This window comes from Trichechus manatus, unplaced genomic scaffold (assembly GCF_000243295.1).
Source record: "Trichechus manatus latirostris isolate Lorelei unplaced genomic scaffold, TriManLat1.0 scaffold00258, whole genome shotgun sequence".
Lineage (NCBI taxonomy): Eukaryota > Metazoa > Chordata > Mammalia > Sirenia > Trichechidae > Trichechus > Trichechus manatus.
The window spans coordinates 648,228-665,047 of record NW_004444194.1 but is presented as its reverse complement, the minus strand read 5'-3'; the positions used below and the strand labels follow the sequence as shown (position 1 = coordinate 665,047).

General features: G+C 59.3%; 1 protein-coding gene across 1 annotated transcript in view; it reads right to left on the bottom strand.

Annotated features, from left to right (window-relative positions):
- Window positions 1-2,074: 2,074 nt before the first annotated feature.
- ADGRL1 (adhesion G protein-coupled receptor L1) overlaps window positions 2,075-16,820 on the bottom strand; it is a 42,118-nt gene continuing 27,372 nt past the window's right edge. The window contains exons 5-23 of the mRNA XM_004389711.2: window positions 14,230-15,030; window positions 13,048-13,362; window positions 12,301-12,404; window positions 11,801-11,986; window positions 11,444-11,482; window positions 11,107-11,290; window positions 10,765-10,887; window positions 10,007-10,221; window positions 9,555-9,725; window positions 9,020-9,229; window positions 8,676-8,896; window positions 8,442-8,508; window positions 7,907-7,998; window positions 7,110-7,278; window positions 4,882-5,010; window positions 4,621-4,717; window positions 4,400-4,528; window positions 4,239-4,256; window positions 2,075-3,738 (exon numbers count right to left, since the gene is read on the bottom strand). Of these exons, the coding sequence (XP_004389768.1) occupies window positions 2,996-3,738; window positions 4,239-4,256; window positions 4,400-4,528; window positions 4,621-4,717; window positions 4,882-5,010; window positions 7,110-7,278; window positions 7,907-7,998; window positions 8,442-8,508; window positions 8,676-8,896; window positions 9,020-9,229; window positions 9,555-9,725; window positions 10,007-10,221; window positions 10,765-10,887; window positions 11,107-11,290; window positions 11,444-11,482; window positions 11,801-11,986; window positions 12,301-12,404; window positions 13,048-13,362; window positions 14,230-15,030 (4,013 nt within the window). The 3' untranslated portion in view covers window positions 2,075-2,995. The remainder of the gene's footprint in view (window positions 3,739-4,238; window positions 4,257-4,399; window positions 4,529-4,620; window positions 4,718-4,881; window positions 5,011-7,109; window positions 7,279-7,906; window positions 7,999-8,441; window positions 8,509-8,675; window positions 8,897-9,019; window positions 9,230-9,554; window positions 9,726-10,006; window positions 10,222-10,764; window positions 10,888-11,106; window positions 11,291-11,443; window positions 11,483-11,800; window positions 11,987-12,300; window positions 12,405-13,047; window positions 13,363-14,229; window positions 15,031-16,820) is intronic.

Sequence of the window (16,820 nt, the reverse complement as noted above, 5' to 3'; positions counted from 1 at the left end):
TAAGGGAGTGGGAGAGGGGGAAGGAGGCCCAAATGGACAGAGGGAAATTGAGGATGAGAGGAGAAAGAGGAACACAGAGATAGTGAGAAAGACACAGGGAAGGAGAGGTGAAGACACAGAGAAAGGCAAGGAAAACCACAAAGGAAAAAAAAAAAAAAAAATCCAGAGAAAAACAAGATTTAAGAGCAAATGAGTTTAGGAGCCCAAGGAAGGGAGTAGGAGAGGAAACCAAGACCCTTCTCTATACTGTCCCAGCTGGGGTGGGTCGTCAAGGCACCAGGTCTGGCTGGGGTGGGGGGAACACCTGGGCTCTCAGGGGTGGCTTTGCACTGGGCTGCAGTGGTGTCCAGCCCCACCAGGGGGCCCTGCCACGCAGCTCTGAGGCCTAGGAATCCACCTTGGTGGTTCCTGCTTGAATGGGAACCAAGGGACTCGCTACACCCTCTCCCCCTTGATTGTCCGAGTCTGGAGAGATAAAGGAGGGCTGAGCAGGTGAGAGGAAGCGGACTCCTGCCATTCCTTCAGTTCCCCCCCCCAGGAACTCGCCCACCCCTGCTCCGATCTCCTAGCCCCCTTCTGTTGTCACAGGCAGCCCCAGATTGGGCTCACCTGGGCCGGGCCAACTCATCTACCCTTGTCTCCAATCGGCTCTTCACAGACCACTGCCGTCCCTCCCCACTGCAGAGCTCCTGGTCTAGTGAAGCCAAGGGAGAGCCAGACAGCTAGCTGTCTCCTGCCCTCCTCACAAAGCTGTCCTCTTCTTTAGGCCTCCTCCCTGTGCAGCCCTCACGGCTCCCCACACCCATCGTCTTCTGGTGAAATGGGTTATGCCCTCCCAGGAAAAGCCAGAGATGGAACCTAACCCTACCTTCTCCCCAGTCTATTCTCCTACATGGGACAAATCACCATCTTTGGTCTGACCCCTTCTCCCCCAATTGATGGGGACATGCCAGCCCCAGCTCCCCAGGAGGAGGAGGAGCTTTCTAGCAGCAAAAAGGGTCCCATAGCCACCTACCTGTCCCGTTCCCTTTGTTCCTCCCTAGAGCCCCTCCACTTTAACCCAAAGAAGTTTATGGCAGCAGCAGGCTGAGACCCGGAGATGTTTAAAAACTCATGGCACTTGTGAGAAACGAAGGAAGGACAAGAGACAGGGAGGGGTCAGAGCAGAGGTGGAGGGGCCACCCCTGGGGAAATGGCAATAAAGGGGATGGACTAGTGTTGGCAATGGGGCTCCGCTACTCCAAAGATTGGGGGGGATCTGGGAAGGTCAGGGTAACAGGCTGGAGAGAAGGGGAACGGGAGATGATAGGAGAGGTACTCAGGAGGCACCCCAAACCTGGGGCTGCCAGGGCCTGGAGGTTTGCGGGTAGAGCCCCCAGACATGGGTGTCCTGACCCCAGACCCTCGTTCCTGGCTTTGCCTCCCCTGCAGGATCTCTTACCCGCCCCCCTCCCTCCTAGAGAAGACAGCCTCACCGTTCCCAACCTGCCCTCCTCAGCCATGCCCACCGCCATCAAACCCTGCTGCCCTCTCCAACCCTAGCTTCTTCCTGTCTTCATAGCCCCATCAAGATCTTTAGATCGGAACGAAGCCCAGTCTCCCTGGCCCAGAGTCCCAGAAGCAATATACAAGAAGCAGGAACTCAAAGGGACAGACAGCACAGCCATCTTGGCAAAAGCATCTTTGGGTGTGAGGGTGTCTCCCCTGGGCCATTGGGGAGGGGAGGGGAGACAGGCCCCTGGTCCTGGGGCAGGTGGTGAGGTACACGCCCCAGGAGGGTGACTGACGCCTGGCAGGGGTCCAGGAGGAGAGGACAGACACCTGGTGCCAGAAAGGGGACAGGTTCTTTGTTTCGATGTTGCTTCTAGATTTTGTTTTCTGTCTCTGGGTTGTACAAAAGCTGCACAGGTGGCCCTCCCCGGCCCCGGCTGGGGATGCGCACATACACGGAGAAGTCCTGGCTGCCGGGTGCAGCGGGCGCTGCTCTGTTCCTAGAAAGCCAGAGCTGGCCTGGGCTGCAGGCTCCCAGTGGCTTCAAGTGATGAGATTTTCTTTTCTTTTTTTTTTTTTTGTCTTTTTTCTTTTCCATTTTGTTGAAATATTTACAGCAATGGGGAGGGAAGAAAGAGGGAGGGGTAAGAGGGCCCCCTAGGGAAAGATCCAAGCCCAGGACCCACTCCCCAGGGAGATCCAGACCCAAAATCTGCTCCCCAGATAGCCGAGCCCACAGGACTGGGAACTGCCCAAATATGGCCACCCCTGTGGGCTGGGGCCCCTGCGGGGAGTTGTGCTTCATCAGGAGTCACCCTAAGGGAGGGGGTCATTGGGTGCAGTCATGGAAGGCTGGGGGCAGGCTTGCCTGGGAGGCAGGGATGAAGAGCAAGGGGAAGGAGCTTCGGAGAAAGTTCAACCTTTAAACCACCAGCCACAGCCCTGGCCCTGGGGCTTTCTCATGGGCCAGAAGCCCCAGTCTCCAGGGAACAGGGAACTGTAGTCAGGAGGAACCTATCTGTCCTTCTGCTCCCACTGCTTCCTCCTGATGGAGCCGCAGCACTTCTGGCTGCAAAGGAGCAGCTGACAGGTTTGATCCAGTGGGGACTTTGGCAACCTCAGAAGGCAGCTGCCCCTGCAGCCCAGGGAAGCCAAAGCCATCATCTCTCCAAGGGGTAGGAACGGGGCGGGGTCAGGAAATGGGCTGTGTGCCCTTCCACTCTCACCCTCCTCACTCCCCTGGGGACCTCTGGGCTCCTCCTCACTGCACTTCCCCCAAAACAGAGCTGGTGCATGTGGCTGGTGGGAAACCCTGTCTGTGACCCTGCACCTCAGGCCCCCATATCAGAGTCCCCTAGAGGGCGCTGTTGGGCCCATAACTGAGGGGTGCCTCTGGAGAGAGTGGCCACCCCGCCACTGCCTCCACCAGTCCCCTTCCCTACCAGAGCCCCGCCCAGGGTTCCTCATCGGCATTGGTCCACCAGCCCCTGGTCCATGAGGTCCCTCAGAGACTGGTGACCAGCTGCATCTGCCCATCCCCATCAGGCCCTGGCCCCTCCAGGCCCGGGGCCGCCAGGTAGCCCTCGTGGCTAGGCCTCCGAACCTGGTAGTAGCCCTGCAGGGGATTCCGGGCCACCAGGGCTGGCGGGCGAGAGGTGTAGTAGATTTCAGGGGGGCCTGGGGGCACGGGAGGGGGCGGGGGCAGGGCCTCACTGGGCCCCTCTGGGCTGCTGTCCGGGTAGGAGGGCGAGTCCCGCAGGTTGGCCCCACTGGCGTAGAGGGAGTCCCGGCCAGGCGGGGAGGAGAGGGGCCGGCTGGTGGCCCCGTCCTCTGCCGTGCAGCTCTCCGACTCGTCCAGATCGCTCTGGTACAGCACCGACTGGGCCCGGGGCAGCAGCAGTGGCTCCTCCAGGGCCTTGTAGAGAAGTTCAATCTCGGCCCGGTCAGCACCCCCAGGCCCTCCGGCCTCTTCCTCACCTCCACCCCCGGGCACGGGAGGCACAGGGGGCTCGGGCGGTGGGGGGCCCTTGGCCACGCTGCTGCTCCCCCGCAGGTTGTTGTGAACCAGCTCAGAGATGATCATCTTCTCAAAGGCGGCAGCATCGGCCAGGTTCCGGCCTCTGGGTGGCTCAGGGCCCCCATCCCCTGGAGGGAAATCGCCGCTTCGCAAGGAATAACTGTTGTTGAAGTTGCCGTTTAGGGGAAGGGTGTCCATGCCGCAGGCCTCTCGGCCTCCCAAGGGGTGCTCTGCAGGGGTGAAAGGGACTGGTCAGGAGGGGAGAGGGCCTGTTCCTGGGATAGCACAGGAGGGGCCCGGCCACACCCCGAGGCTTTCTCTGCACTCGCCCCTGCTCTCGGGGACTCTGGTCTCATGCTCCCTCTCTTCCTCACTGGCAGTGCAGATGCCAGGTCAGTAGCAGGTTGGTGGCAGAGGGGGCTGGGGACCTGTTCTGCCAGGACTCCCTCCCAGGGGGGGTTCAGGTTCTCAGCAGTGTGAGGAGGCCTGGGATGACTGGGTCCAGAGAAATGGCTGCTCCTGTGCTCTGACCCTCATCACTACCATTTCCCCACTGAAGGCCCAAGCTCAAAGAATACCATCCATCTGGCTGCTAAGCCAGAGACGGGCTGAGCGGGGGGTGGGGACTGCATCGTTGAGCTCTCCTTCTCCCTAAGTGAGGCCATCTGAGAAGGCCACTACCTATCCTTGCTCAGCCTCAGAAATGTCGTCAGAAAAGAGCCACACTTACTCGGTTCCCGGTAGCTCCCTGTAGGTGCCAGCCAGGAGACAAAATAGAGAAGGTTAGGAGTGAGTTTAGAATGCAGAGTCCAGGCCCCCGACCCCATGATACCGACCAGTGATGGCGCGCTCTCCCGGCACCACTGCACTGTCTCCCCAGAGTGCTTTTACCTGGGGAGTTGAAGACAGGGGGCGAGGAGGGATTGAAGCCCACAGACTCGGCGATGAGGGTGTTGTAGGGGCTGGTGCCACCACGGGGCTGCAGGACAGGGTTGGTCAGCAGGTGGTTCCCCATGGTACCTGCCCAAGAGGTCAGAGGTTACAAAGCAGCCCAGAGACGTGAATCCAAGAATTGTGAGGGACTGGAGCCAGGCAGAGGGACCCCTTCTCACCTCGGTTCAGGGTAGGGGTACTATTGATGTCGCCCGCCATGAAGGAGGACTCCGTCTGTTTCCTCACGGTGTCATTCCACATCCTCCGGATTCGGCTCTGGGGACACAGCCCAGATGTGAGGAGGTCCTCAGCAGGCCCTTCCCAAACTTTCTCAGTTGGTCAGTACTATCAGAGACTGGGACCGAGCACCCTGCCTCCAGGGCTCTTGTTCCAGCCCTCAGCCCATGGAGCCCTACCTGTACCCTGCCCGAACTCCATACCTGTGTCCCTGTGTAGTAGCGGGTGTTGCTTCGCATGGCTGAGGTCTTGAGGGAGCCGTGCGTGCCCCCGGGCGGGGAGCGGATGCAGCAGTAGGAGTGACGCAGGCACTTGCTGTACTCCTTGTGCACCTGGGGGCGAGGAGGAACATCAGCGAGAGCAGATGCTGGCCTGCTTGGTGACCCAGCCACCCACAGAGTGGGTGCAGAGATGGGAGCCCAATGGTGTGTTCCCTTTGCCAGGATGGTGGGCCACCGGAACCTCACTGTCATCCTGTCCTCCCTGCCCCAACCAGGCAGTTTCACTGTCATCTCCTTTGGGCCCACTGCCACCGACAACTGCTCATTCATTTGTTCATTTGTTCACCAGATCTCAAATCAGCACTTGCTAGGTGCCAGGCACATTTTAGGCCCCAGGGTTGGCAGAGAACAAAACAGCCACAAAGCCCTACCTCTGGGAACTTACAGTTTAGTAGAGAGAGACAGAACATAAATAACAACACAAATGTGTCTGTAGTGTGTCTGATGGTGTTAAATGCTGTGGAGAAAACCATGGCTGGGAAGGGGCCTGGGGAGTGCTGGCGGGCGGTCTGCAGTTTTGAACAGATCAAGGAAGGTCTCATTGGGAAGGAGACATTTTAGCAAAGATTCTGAAAGAAATAAGCGAGGTGGCAAGCCCGGAGGGACCATGTCTAGCGTGTCCAAGAGAGCAGAGGTGAGCAGGGCTGGAAGGACAAGAGGGGAGCAGGGCCCTGTTGGGGGTGGAAGCAGAGAGGGACTCGGCCAGACTGTACATGGCAGGAGGCCCTGGGAGGACATGGGCTGTCACTGTGTGAGGTGGGGGCCCTGCGAGGATGTGAGCTGTCACTGTGAGGTGGGGGTCCTGCGAGGACATGGGCTGTACTGTGTGAGGTGGGGGCCCTGCGAGGACATGGGCTGTCACTGTATGAAGTGGGGGCCCTGTGAGGACATGGCTATCACTGTGTGAGGTGGGGGCCCTGCGAGGACATGGACTGTACTGTGTGAGGTGGGGGCCCTGCAAGGACATGGACTGTACTGTGTGAGGTGGGGGCCCTGCGAGGACATGGGCTGTCACTGTATGAGGCGGGGGCCCTGTGAGAACGTGGCTGTACTGTGTGAGGTGGGGGCCCTGCGAGGATGTGGGCTGTCACTGTATGAGGTGGGGGCCCTGTGAGAACATGGCTGTACTGTGTGAGGTGGGGGCCCTGCGAGGATGTGGGCTGTCACTGTATGAGGTGGGGTCCATGGGACGGTTCTTAGCAGAGCAACAGGGATACAGTCAACCTTCCAATGTGAATGCTTGTGATAGCTACTTCCTTTATCCCCTGCCTTAGTCTTACCCACCTCCCCACTCCCAAGTCCAAGAACCTTTCTCGAACAAAAATCCTTGTTGCCTTTGGGACGAAGTCTAAAAATTCTTTAGCTTGGTTTCCCCAACTGTAGTCAGGAGTGTTGTTGTTTTGCTTCGAGTTGGCCCTCTGACTCATAGCAACCCCATGTGTTAGGGTAGAACTGCTCCATAGGGTTTTCTTGGCTGTAACTGTTATGGAAGCAGTTTACCAAGCCTTTCTTCCATGGAGTTGCTGGGGGGGGTTTGAACCACCAACCTTTAGGTTAGCAGCCAATTGCAAACCACTTGTGCCATCCAGACTCCTGTCAGGAGTGTCCACTACCTAGTTATTTGTACCCTCTCCATATTCCTCCACTATTGTTATTTCCTTCATGTACTTTTTTAAAGTTCAGATTTTAACATATTTATTTAAGAAGGAAACTTTCTGTCACCACGAAACTCCCAGCTCTTTCCCTAACTGTTCAAGTAGGACACGTTCTGTCTGGGAGGCCCCCAGTTATCTCCCCTCCCCCACCCGATCTTTTCCCCAACTTGGGAGAAGGTCTCTCACCACGTCTCAATTCTGTACACTCCCACCCTTCTGGAACACTCCAGTCTGTTGCGCTTCCTTGCACCTCCAGGCCACTCTGTCTTCATTTTTGCCTAGAACCTTCTTCTCCCCCTGGCTGAGGCCTCCTTGACCCTGAGCCTGTGCCTCCTTCATGGTAGGACACAGGTCCCACTGCAGACCACGGGCCTATCCTCACGCACTTGTTCACCATTGCCTCCCTCTCCACAGTGCCCGGGAAATGTCTCCAAGGGTCTGACCTGGGGCTGGGTGTCTGGGATAAGGGCCACAGAGCCCCCACCTGGACCTCACCTTCTTCTGTAAGGCGCAGTGAAAGACGAAGATGAAGACCCCCTGGAAGGCGTTGAAGGTGGTAAAGAGATAGGCCATGACCACGGACTCCTTGTTGATGAAGAGGAGGCCAAAAGCCCAGGTGAGACCCAGCAGGAAGAGCAGTGCGATGGCCCCCAGCGCCCAGGATCTGGGGGGACGAGGGGTGGGCATGTCAAAAAGCCAGCCAGAAAGGGGAGCAGCTGCAGCCCAGGCTCCACCCCGGGCCCAGTGCACGGGATGAAGGGGTCCTCGGGTGGCTGGGACTGTCTGCAGAGAGCCCACAGACCCCACCTAGGGTTGAGCAGGCCCTGGGGGAAGTGGCCCGCCCAGCAACACTCAACTGGGCCTGGGCCTAGGGAGGTGGGGGTGACAGAGGTAAGGGTGGCAGTTTTGCTAATGTTTGACTCATTCCCCTGCCGTCTTCACTTTTGCCCTATTTCTAGACCACTTAACCATATTTTAACTGCCTATGCCTCTTTAAGTTGCCCTTAAAATGGATTCACCTTTTAACGTAGCCTTTAAGTAATTGTATCTGTAAACCACAGGTTTCATGTGCTAATTATATTTTTTCTAATACCTGTTAAATAGATATACAATGATCTTTGTACTTAAAATCATACTGTGGACTACCAAAGGTACAAGGACTATATTTAGGAGATTCTGGGAGAGGCCAAGCCCCATATGGTGGACTGAGTCCTGGAGAAGGCATGGGGGCAGGCAGGGTGTGTGCGTGTGCCTGTGTGGGTGGGAGCACATGTGTGCGCACACGTGCTCACTTGATGTTGTCGAGGCGGCTCGAGTCGGGCTTGAGCACAGAGGAGCTTCGGACCATCTTGTGCAGGGTCACCATGAGGAACACCAGGTTTACCTGGGGTGAGAAAAGGGAAGGAGGCTGGGCCAGGAGTGCCGTCTCCTGCCCTTGGTGAGGCCAGTGTTGCTGCTACGGCTGCTCGAGGCGTCCTCTGAGGGCGGCCCTCCTGGAGGACCCCGCACTTTCCACCAAGGCACCCATGTCACTGAAGTTAACCGGCTGGCGCAGCTCTGTGTAGTGTTGCTGTGAGGACAGGGACCACGTCTGACCGTCACTGTCTGACGTGGAGTAGGAGCTCAGGCAGCAGCTCCCAAACGCCTGGACCTTCATTCTGGAGTTCCACAGACCCAATCTGCTTTCATTCTCTGAGTTGGCTGCTCAGTTCTGACAGTGTTTTAAAACCAGTCCCTTCTGGGGCTCAATCAAGGCTGAATGCGGTCCAGGCTAGACTGAACAAAGGAAGGAGATGCAGTACTGGGGGGTACCGCCTTCTGACTTACCACAATAACAAAGGAGACGGGGCCAATGAAGCTCCAGATGAAGTAATTGTCCACTCGGAGCCAACAGCTGTAAAGGAAATGAGGCAGGGTAGAGAGGAGCAAGGCCCTTCCCTGCACTAGGAGGCTGGTAACCGAGGCTGCAATCTTGAGGTCTGGGAAGCGGGGACGGGGTTGCTGCTGAGAAGGGAGCCAGGCAGGAGCAGCAACTCGAAAGAGGGAGCGGGAGACACTCACGCCTTCTCAGTGCCATAGCTGCGGTAGTCGATGGCAGCCGCGATGCCCACCACCAGGGCCGGGAAGCAGTAGCCGCCCAGGTAGTAGTATTTGGTGCGGGAGTACTCGCTCTCAAACACCTCCACCAGCAGCAGATAGAGATGCACGCCCTCCAGACACAGCCAGGAGAAGGCTGCCAGGAAGAAGTAGTGCAGCAAGCCGGCAAAGATGGGGCAGGCGATCTGGGGACAGAGCACCGCAGGTGAGGGGGGCCCCCGTGAGCCTCCACTTTCCTCTCTACTCAGGGGTGGCCTCTCCCTGTCCCCTGACACTGGCAGGCACCCGCCCCCGGTGCACCCACCCACCTCATACTGAGTCTTGTCTATCCCAACTAGGAAGAGCAGCTCAGCCAGGAAGAGGTTGATGCACAAGTTCTTGTGGATGGTGTTGCGGTCCGTCTGCAGACCCCGCAGGAAGCAGAAGGTGGAGATGCAGATGGCCAGGCAGACCAGGGAGATCACGATGCCCACCCAGGTGATGACTGACAGTAGGAGCTCATTGATGCGGCCCTGGTACTGGGGAAGGAGCGGGACACTCAGGGCGTTGGGCTCAGACACAGCCGGGCTCGCCACATCCCCCCACCTGCTGGCCTTCTGCCCCCTTTGCAGGTGGGCCCCTTCTTCATGCTCTGGGAGGCTTGTGGAGAGATGACAAAGGGGACACCCGCTTCTCTTCTCCAGAGAGCCCTGGGGAAGGTGGGGCCTCGTGCCTCAGGCAGACTGGCAGCCCCTGTGCGTGCGAAGCTGGCCCTCCCAGTGCTGCCCATGCTGTGTGCTCTGTGCTGCCATGCAAAGCCAGGCCGGCCAGCAGCCTGGCTGACGAACGGCACCGGGCGCTTACAATCTCGCGGTGAGCCATGAGCACGGCGAAGTTGGTGAGGTGGCTGCAGGCACAAGTGGTGTGTGTCTTGTTGGACTCCACCAGGCGGCAGCCCTGGGTCGACCAGTAGCCCAGCATGGACCGCTCAGAGTAGTTCCAGAAGGAGCAGTTGGCATTGAAGTGGTTCTTGGCCTGTTGTGTGGTGTGGCCAGGGGTCAGAACCAGGGAGTCCTGTCTGGCCCCTACACCCAATGACGGGAATAATGACAAGCTAGAGAGAAGTGCCTGGGGCTTTCAGGCTCACGGTGACAGCCTGGGATCTCTGGGGACGAATTGCTCAAGCTGGTGAAGGGGGCAGGTGCACAGCAAGGGGTCATATCCGAGCCAAACACTTGCCCCTGGGGTGAGTGAAGTCTCGGGGAATACGAACAGGATGCTGGGATTCCCATAGGGAGCAGGACACCTTAGCTCACCTCCAGGTGGGCCACGGTAAAGATGACGGGGTCCATGAGGAAGACACGACTGGACTCCTTGTTGATGGACGCAGCGATGACCTGCGAGTTCACCACCAGAGAGGCGCCCCCTGGGCCACCTGTGCCCGCTTCTCCCGCCAGCTTCACCGTGGCATTCTCCGTGGACAGGAAGAGGCCCAGGTTGTTGTAGAGGATGAAGACAACTTTGACTACCCCTGGGGAGGAAAGGCATACTATCAGTCCTCAGAAATGCACTTCCACCTTGGCCCTCTGCCTCCTGTGGCTGCCGGCTTCTCTGCCCTCAGCCATGCTTGCCACTGGGACCTCTAACACCAGGCCATGGCCCAGGCGGGGGCCCTTGGGAAGCCCTCCCACAGGACTGCTGCTCAGCTGTAGGCAGTTCAGACGGCAGGGCAGTGGGCCCTCGACCCACCCCTTTACTCGCTGTGTGACCTTGGGCAAACCACTAACCTCTCTGAGCCTCAGTCTCAAATGGGACAGTCCTCCCCATGTGAGGATCAATTGCGCTGCTCACAGGAGCAAGCACTAGACTCAGTAGGGCCGTGGGAACCTGTGAACCTGCTGGAGTTTACACTAGCTGGGGTGGAAGAATGAATCTTTGTGCATTTTCATGGGTCCCAAACTGTACTTGGATTCTTCAACCCAATAAAAGTTAACCACTGCTCTGTGGAGATGGAGCAGAGTACCAGCCGAGGGGTGCTGTGTTTCCGTCTGAGGCACCACCCCGGGACACTGACCATTGCGGCTGTTCTGCTTGATGGTTCTGGCTGACAGCTGGATGGAGTTCTCGCTGGGGTACTCCTGGGGGAACACCAGCTCCTGCACCTGGCCCTCCGTGTTCAAGACCGTGACCTCCAGGACTGTGGGGACAGGGAATGGCAGGGCATGCAGGGTTGGGGTGTGTCCCGCATCCAGGGGCTCAGGCTGCAGAGTGGGGCTATGTGGTAAGAGGCCCAAGGCTGAAGGCCAGGGTGACAAGGATACCCCATGGTCTAGGGCCAGGCGTGCCCCTGTGGTCAAGATTTGGGTCTGAGCTTCTCCCCCAAGGCTGGAGACTGCCTGTGTGATGCGGCACTTACCCACGTTTTGCTTGGCAGCCAGGAAGCGGGCGGGCTCCCGGACATTATCAGCCAGCAAGAAGGCCCCCTCCTCCAGGACATCCAGGAGCATGGTGGCCGTGTGCACCTGCTCCGTGGTGTTCATGTCCTTCCAGGACTCAAGAGCCTCCGGCCGCAGCAGGTTGTCCACTGTCTCCACCACAGCCTGCACACGGTGAGTGGGGGCATGGCGCTATAAGCCCCCACTGTCCAGTTCCCCAGGGGCCTGGCAGGAGGGCTGTCTCTGCCCCTTCCTCCACCCCTAGTGCCAGCTGGGCCTGCTCCCCCACTGTGCGCCATCTGCCTGAGCAGGTCTCACCTTAATATAATCCTTGCAGGTTCTCTCTCGCTTGTGCATCTAGGGGACGAGATGGAAGTGGCATCAGGCCCAGCTTCCGGGCACCGCTTCCCTAAATCCAACACTCACATCTGGGGCCCGATATCTTACTTTTTGGTATCATTACCACCCACGTGGCTGAGCCATCAGCAAGAGTCCTAAGGGCACCCACAGCACCCAAGACCATCCAAGGTAGCACAGGAGCAAAACCCAACCGTCCTTGGAGCCTCTCCTCCCTGAGTGCTGCGCGGGCAGCTAGTACGGCTTGGAGGTACCAGGCCGGATACTGCCTGAGCCCTGTGGCAGGCGCCTGCCCGGCGGCCCCACTGCCAGGCCCACCTTGTTGTAGTTCTTGCCGGCCGACTCACGCTCGATGGGCCGCAAGGCCTGCAGCTGGGCGTCCAGGATGTCCAGCAGCTGCTCCATCAGCTTCACGGAGGAGGAGACGTCGCCCGCGTAGATGGAGCCCCGGGTGTGACGAGCCAGCTCGCTGGCGATATTGGCTGCGTTCTCCCCGCTCTTAATCTGTGTGAGGTAGGGTGGGCACCAGCTTTGTCAGGGACCATCCTGTTCTCCCCACATCTACTCTCCCTGCTCACATAGCCCTTGTGTACCTCCACCCATCCCTTGCATCTCCTTCCCCTCCCTCCACTTCTGCCTCCCCACTGGGCCCTGCTCCCTCTTTAGGCAGGGAGGGGACCCAATGTCCCGCCTTCCAGACTTGGGGCCCCGTTTCCTCCCCAGTTGCTCCCCCACCCCTTCTGTGTCCCGCACATGGCTGTCCGGGCCTCGTGCTCAAGCAAATGTGTGTGTCTTGGAGGGACAGCTGCAGCTGGTACCTTCTGGGCCACCTGGTTGACCCAGGGGGAGGTGCAGTTGCTGAGGTCAGGGCCCTGGGGGTTCCAGAGCCCCAGGGCTGGTAAACACTGGAAGGAGGCAATTCCTGCAGGGACAGACAGACAGGAACAGAGAGAGGAGCCAAAGGAAAGGAGAGAAGGATGGGTCAGAGAAGGGGGAAGGAGACATGAGACAGAGGGGGGTGAGTGGGCGAGGACAGAGATGAAGCAGCCAGATAGTCAAGAGAGGTGGCACTTGGAGGTGACCTAGGCTACCCCTTGGTTCCCCTAAGCACCACTCCTCCTCTTGGCTCCCCTTGTCTTTGCCTGCCAGAATGACAGCGCTCTAGCAAAGTCCCTCTAGGAAGCTCCTTCTTGCTGAAGCCTCTTCTGACCTGCCCTCCCCTGACCCTAGAGTTCATGGCTCCCACCCCACCCCCTGGCACTTCAGCTGCTCCTGGGGCTGTCCCATCTCTCTCAGCTAAAGCAGGAGCCACGCTCTCTGCAGGCGCTCAATGGGCGTTAGTGGAGGAGGGGAGCTACTGAGCTGCTGCTAGCCCTGGAGCTCTGCTGGGCACAGGGGACAGTGCCTTCATAAAGCTCCTGTCCCAACAGGGAAGACAGGTAAGTGCGTTTACATTCAGCAGAACAGCGGGCACGTTCTCTATCCCTTCCTTGGCCTGACCAGCAGTGGCCGCCCCCAAGCCAGTCATAGTGAACATGACCGTGGTCTCTGCCTGTCCCACTCACCTCGTGTCCCCTTGGGGCAGGGCCTCTCCACCAGCATCCCTTGCTGGGTGGCTGGCCACTGGACCCGCCGCACCTCCCGGGGTTCACAGAAGAGCTCGGGGGACACGTGCAGATTGGGGGCCAGGGGTCGCCGGGTGCTGGGGGCCGGGGCTGTGGCTGGAGGCAAGTCAGGTCCCAGCTGGTTGATGGCACCCACAGGGTGCGTGGTGAGGGGAGCCCGGCGGAGCGGGGTAGTGGCTGCGGGCGAGGCTGTGCTGGTGAGTGGAGTTGGCCGGGCTGTGGTGGTCGTGCTGAGGGGCAGGGAAGTGGCTGGGCCTGGAAGGGAGAGGTGATACAAAACAGGGTCACCCACATGCTCGGGACCACACCACAGTGTGCCCCAGGCACAGGGTTCCTGGTCCCCAAAGGGTCTGGGGTTGGATCTCTTCCTACAGTTTAATCCACGGAGAGGGCAGAGGTCTCCTATAACCAAGGGACCATATAAAGTATTAAAAGAGACCATAAAAACCCTGAGGTCTGAGAGAATAGCTCAGAGATGAGAGATAGGAAGGAGGTGTCCGAGGGCCGCTCAACCTGGTCACCTCCCATCCTGTTCTTGCTCTAACTCTGGTCTTTGTAACCCTGACCATGTGCCTTCCTGCTGGGGGCCTCACCTCCCCCTTTTGCAGATGGACTGGATTAGATGGGTGGCTTTCCAGCTGCTCCATGGAGCCCCAGGCTGCTCAGAGCTGGCCCCGGGCAGCTGAGGGGGTAAAATGAGACTGTGGAGGGACCTGCCCCATATCAACACCAGCAGCTCTGCTCTGATCTGTTTACACATACTGGGTTCCTACCCACTGAGGGCTGAAAAACCATGCTCAAGCCCTGGGGAGAGTCAGTGCAGTTTAATGATTAGGAACTCAAGAGTCCTGGGTTCAAATTCTGATTCACGTGACCCAGGGCCACCGTTTCCTCACTGTTAAGTGGGGACAATGATAGTTCCTGTCTCATGGGTCCGTGTGAGGATTAGATGAGTTAACAACTGTAAAGCGCTTACAACAGTGCCTGTTGCATGCTGTGGCTTTCTCCTACCTCTAGGGTCCCCTGAGCCCACCTCCTGATCCCCAAGAGTGCTTACGATGCTCCCCACCCTAGCGCCCAAGGAAGGGGTAGGGTCCTAGCCTGGACGTGTGCTGTCCTCACCAGCACTGGGGTCGGGCGGCCCAAACTCCAGGCTGTAGCGCACCACAAAATAGTTGTTCCAGACATAGAGCTGGTTGTCACGAGGGTTGTAGTCGACAGAGGAGACAAACTGGTAGGGATTGGGAAAGGCAAGGCTGACGGGTTCCTCACGGTTGGCGTTGGTGTTGAAGGCATAGTCCACGCGGTTGCCGGCTGCCTCGCTGTCATCATCCACATACACGGAGCGCAGCACGTAGAGGACGCCGCAGACCATGAAAGCGTTGGATGCTGAGCGCTTGTCATAGCCCGTCTCCCAGGTGCCCTCAAAGCGCAGCGTGTAGGGGTTGAGCTGGCTCACCACCAGCCGCCCGTTGTTGCCCTCGGTGGCGTAGATGACCCACAGCCCATTCTCGTCCACGGCCAGGTCAATGTCGGTCTTGCCACCCCAGCGGTACGGTGAAGTGTCATGGTAGTTGGCCGTGTTGATGACTGTCTCCCCACTCTTGATGCGTGTCCGGAGGTCGTACTTGACGATGTTGCGTGTGCGCTCCTTGTTGTAGAACACGGCACCGTCATAGACCACAAAGCCTGTGCCATCCACGCGGTTGGGCAGGCGGTAGGTGGTGGTATGGCGGGCAGCCACATAGTCCTCCCATGAGGCGTACTCGGTCAGTGTGTCTGTGCGGTAGGGGATCCAGGGCATCACATAGATGCGGTCCCCAGCCTGCAGCGGGTCCTTGCACCATGCGCCAGACTGGTGCTCCGACTCATGCGTCGAGGTGGGCTCCAGCACCTTCTGCAGGGTCCCTGGGCACACGAAGACTGGGCCAGGTGGGTGGGTGGGGACAGACAGGAGAGGAGGAGCAGGGGCGAGAGGGAGAAAGAAAGGCACGTTGGTCACAGTGGCCAGAGGGACCGGGCTCTCCCCTCCTGCAGCTGCAGTCATGGTTGCTTGGTAGGGCTGGTGATGGGGAGGGGGTTCTGGGCTGGGACCTCCCCCCAGCTGCCCCTGTCCCTGGAGATGTCAACCCTGGAGGCCATTAAAAGCAGGGTTAGTGGAGGGGGGAGAGGTGGTGCCCCTCTTTCCTTCCCTGGCTGCTCGAGACCCCACAGGCTGGGGAGAAGGGTTTGGCAAGGCCTCTCCAGAGACATCCATGTGACTTAGATGGGCAGAAAGATTCCCCCCTGCAGTGACCCCTGGAAGTGTCCCTCCAGGGACTCAATGCCTGCCCCTCCCCATCTCCAAGAGCTAGAGTCAAGGGTCCGGTCCTTCACCAACCACACCAGGAGAGATTTTTTTACTCCACTTTCTTCCTCCTGCAAAAATTGCAAGGTAGAGTGATATTTCCTTACCCCTGTGGGTATTAGAGTGCCCCATTCCAGAATGGGGGAGGCATAGGGGAGCCAACTCTTCTAAGGATCATGAAGCAGCCCGTGTCCCCCCCTCTCCATTCCCACTCAATCAGTAGCCCAGGAAGGGTTTCCTGAGGCAGGTCCCAGGCCAGGCCAGGGCCCCAGAAAGCCCAGCCCTCCCAGGGCCCCAGCCCTGCCCCAGCCAGCAGGGTCTCTCATGGGCTCCGCTCAGCAGCAGACACTGACACTGGTGCACGTGGGGAGGGTGGGGACATGAGCGGGAGGGGCTCCCGGGAGAGGGGGGAGGGGGAAGGAGAGCTGCGGGGCGTGAAGAGAGACGGGGTGCAGCGAGGTCCTGGCTCCGAGCGCTGGAGACCACCTGGGAAGAAAGGGTTAGTGCTGGCGGAGGAGAGAGGGGTGAGCAGAGAATTCACTCCAAGGCCCAGGCCCGACTCAGGGTCCCTCGGGGGGCAGTCCCAGGTCCAGCTCGGAGGGGGCAAGGGAGGGAACCAGGTGCTAGGATAAAGACCCAGCCCGCCCCATCCAGGCCCCCCACCTCCCCTGCCCCGGACCCCGATTTACCTGCAACCATCCCCGGCTCGGGAGGAGGGATCAAGGCAGCGCTGATGTCAGAAAGGTGGGGGGCCCCGCCCCACCCCCCCATTCCCTGAAAAGGAGGAAAACCTCAACTGCATCTCGTTGGCCGCCGCTGGCCTGCCCACCCCTGCCCGACACATCCCAGTACCACCTGCTCCTAGCCTCCCTGCGATGGGTGGTGTGGCTGGCCTCCCCACCTCCTCACAGCAGGGTGGCACCCACCGCCCCTCCACACAGGTGGGTGGGCCTCCCTCTCATTCCCTGCTAGCAGAACCCACGGACAGGCCAGGGCGAGGGCTTGGGGGGGTCGCAGTGAATTCTCTGCTCCTGCTTGGCCTGTTACCAAAGCAGCTGGCCCGGGTGGGGCAGGGCGAGCCGGGGACCTGGCACTGGCCTGGGGGCCGCCCAGTGGCCAGAGCAGCATGGACAGTAGCCACTGCTTACTCCCACTTCAACCTTGCTCTTCAGCAGGCTTAGGGGGCAGCCAGCCCTCCCACAGCCTTGTGGAGAGCTGGCAAGGAGTCCTCAGGCATCAGGAGCATGGCCATTAGCAGGGGGAAGGGAGTCTGAGGCACAGAGGTGGGCAGGGACCAGAATGCCTGTCCCCTAGGTCCTTCACTGCCCATCCCCATGGACCTGGAGGGCCTTGGGCCCCTGCCACT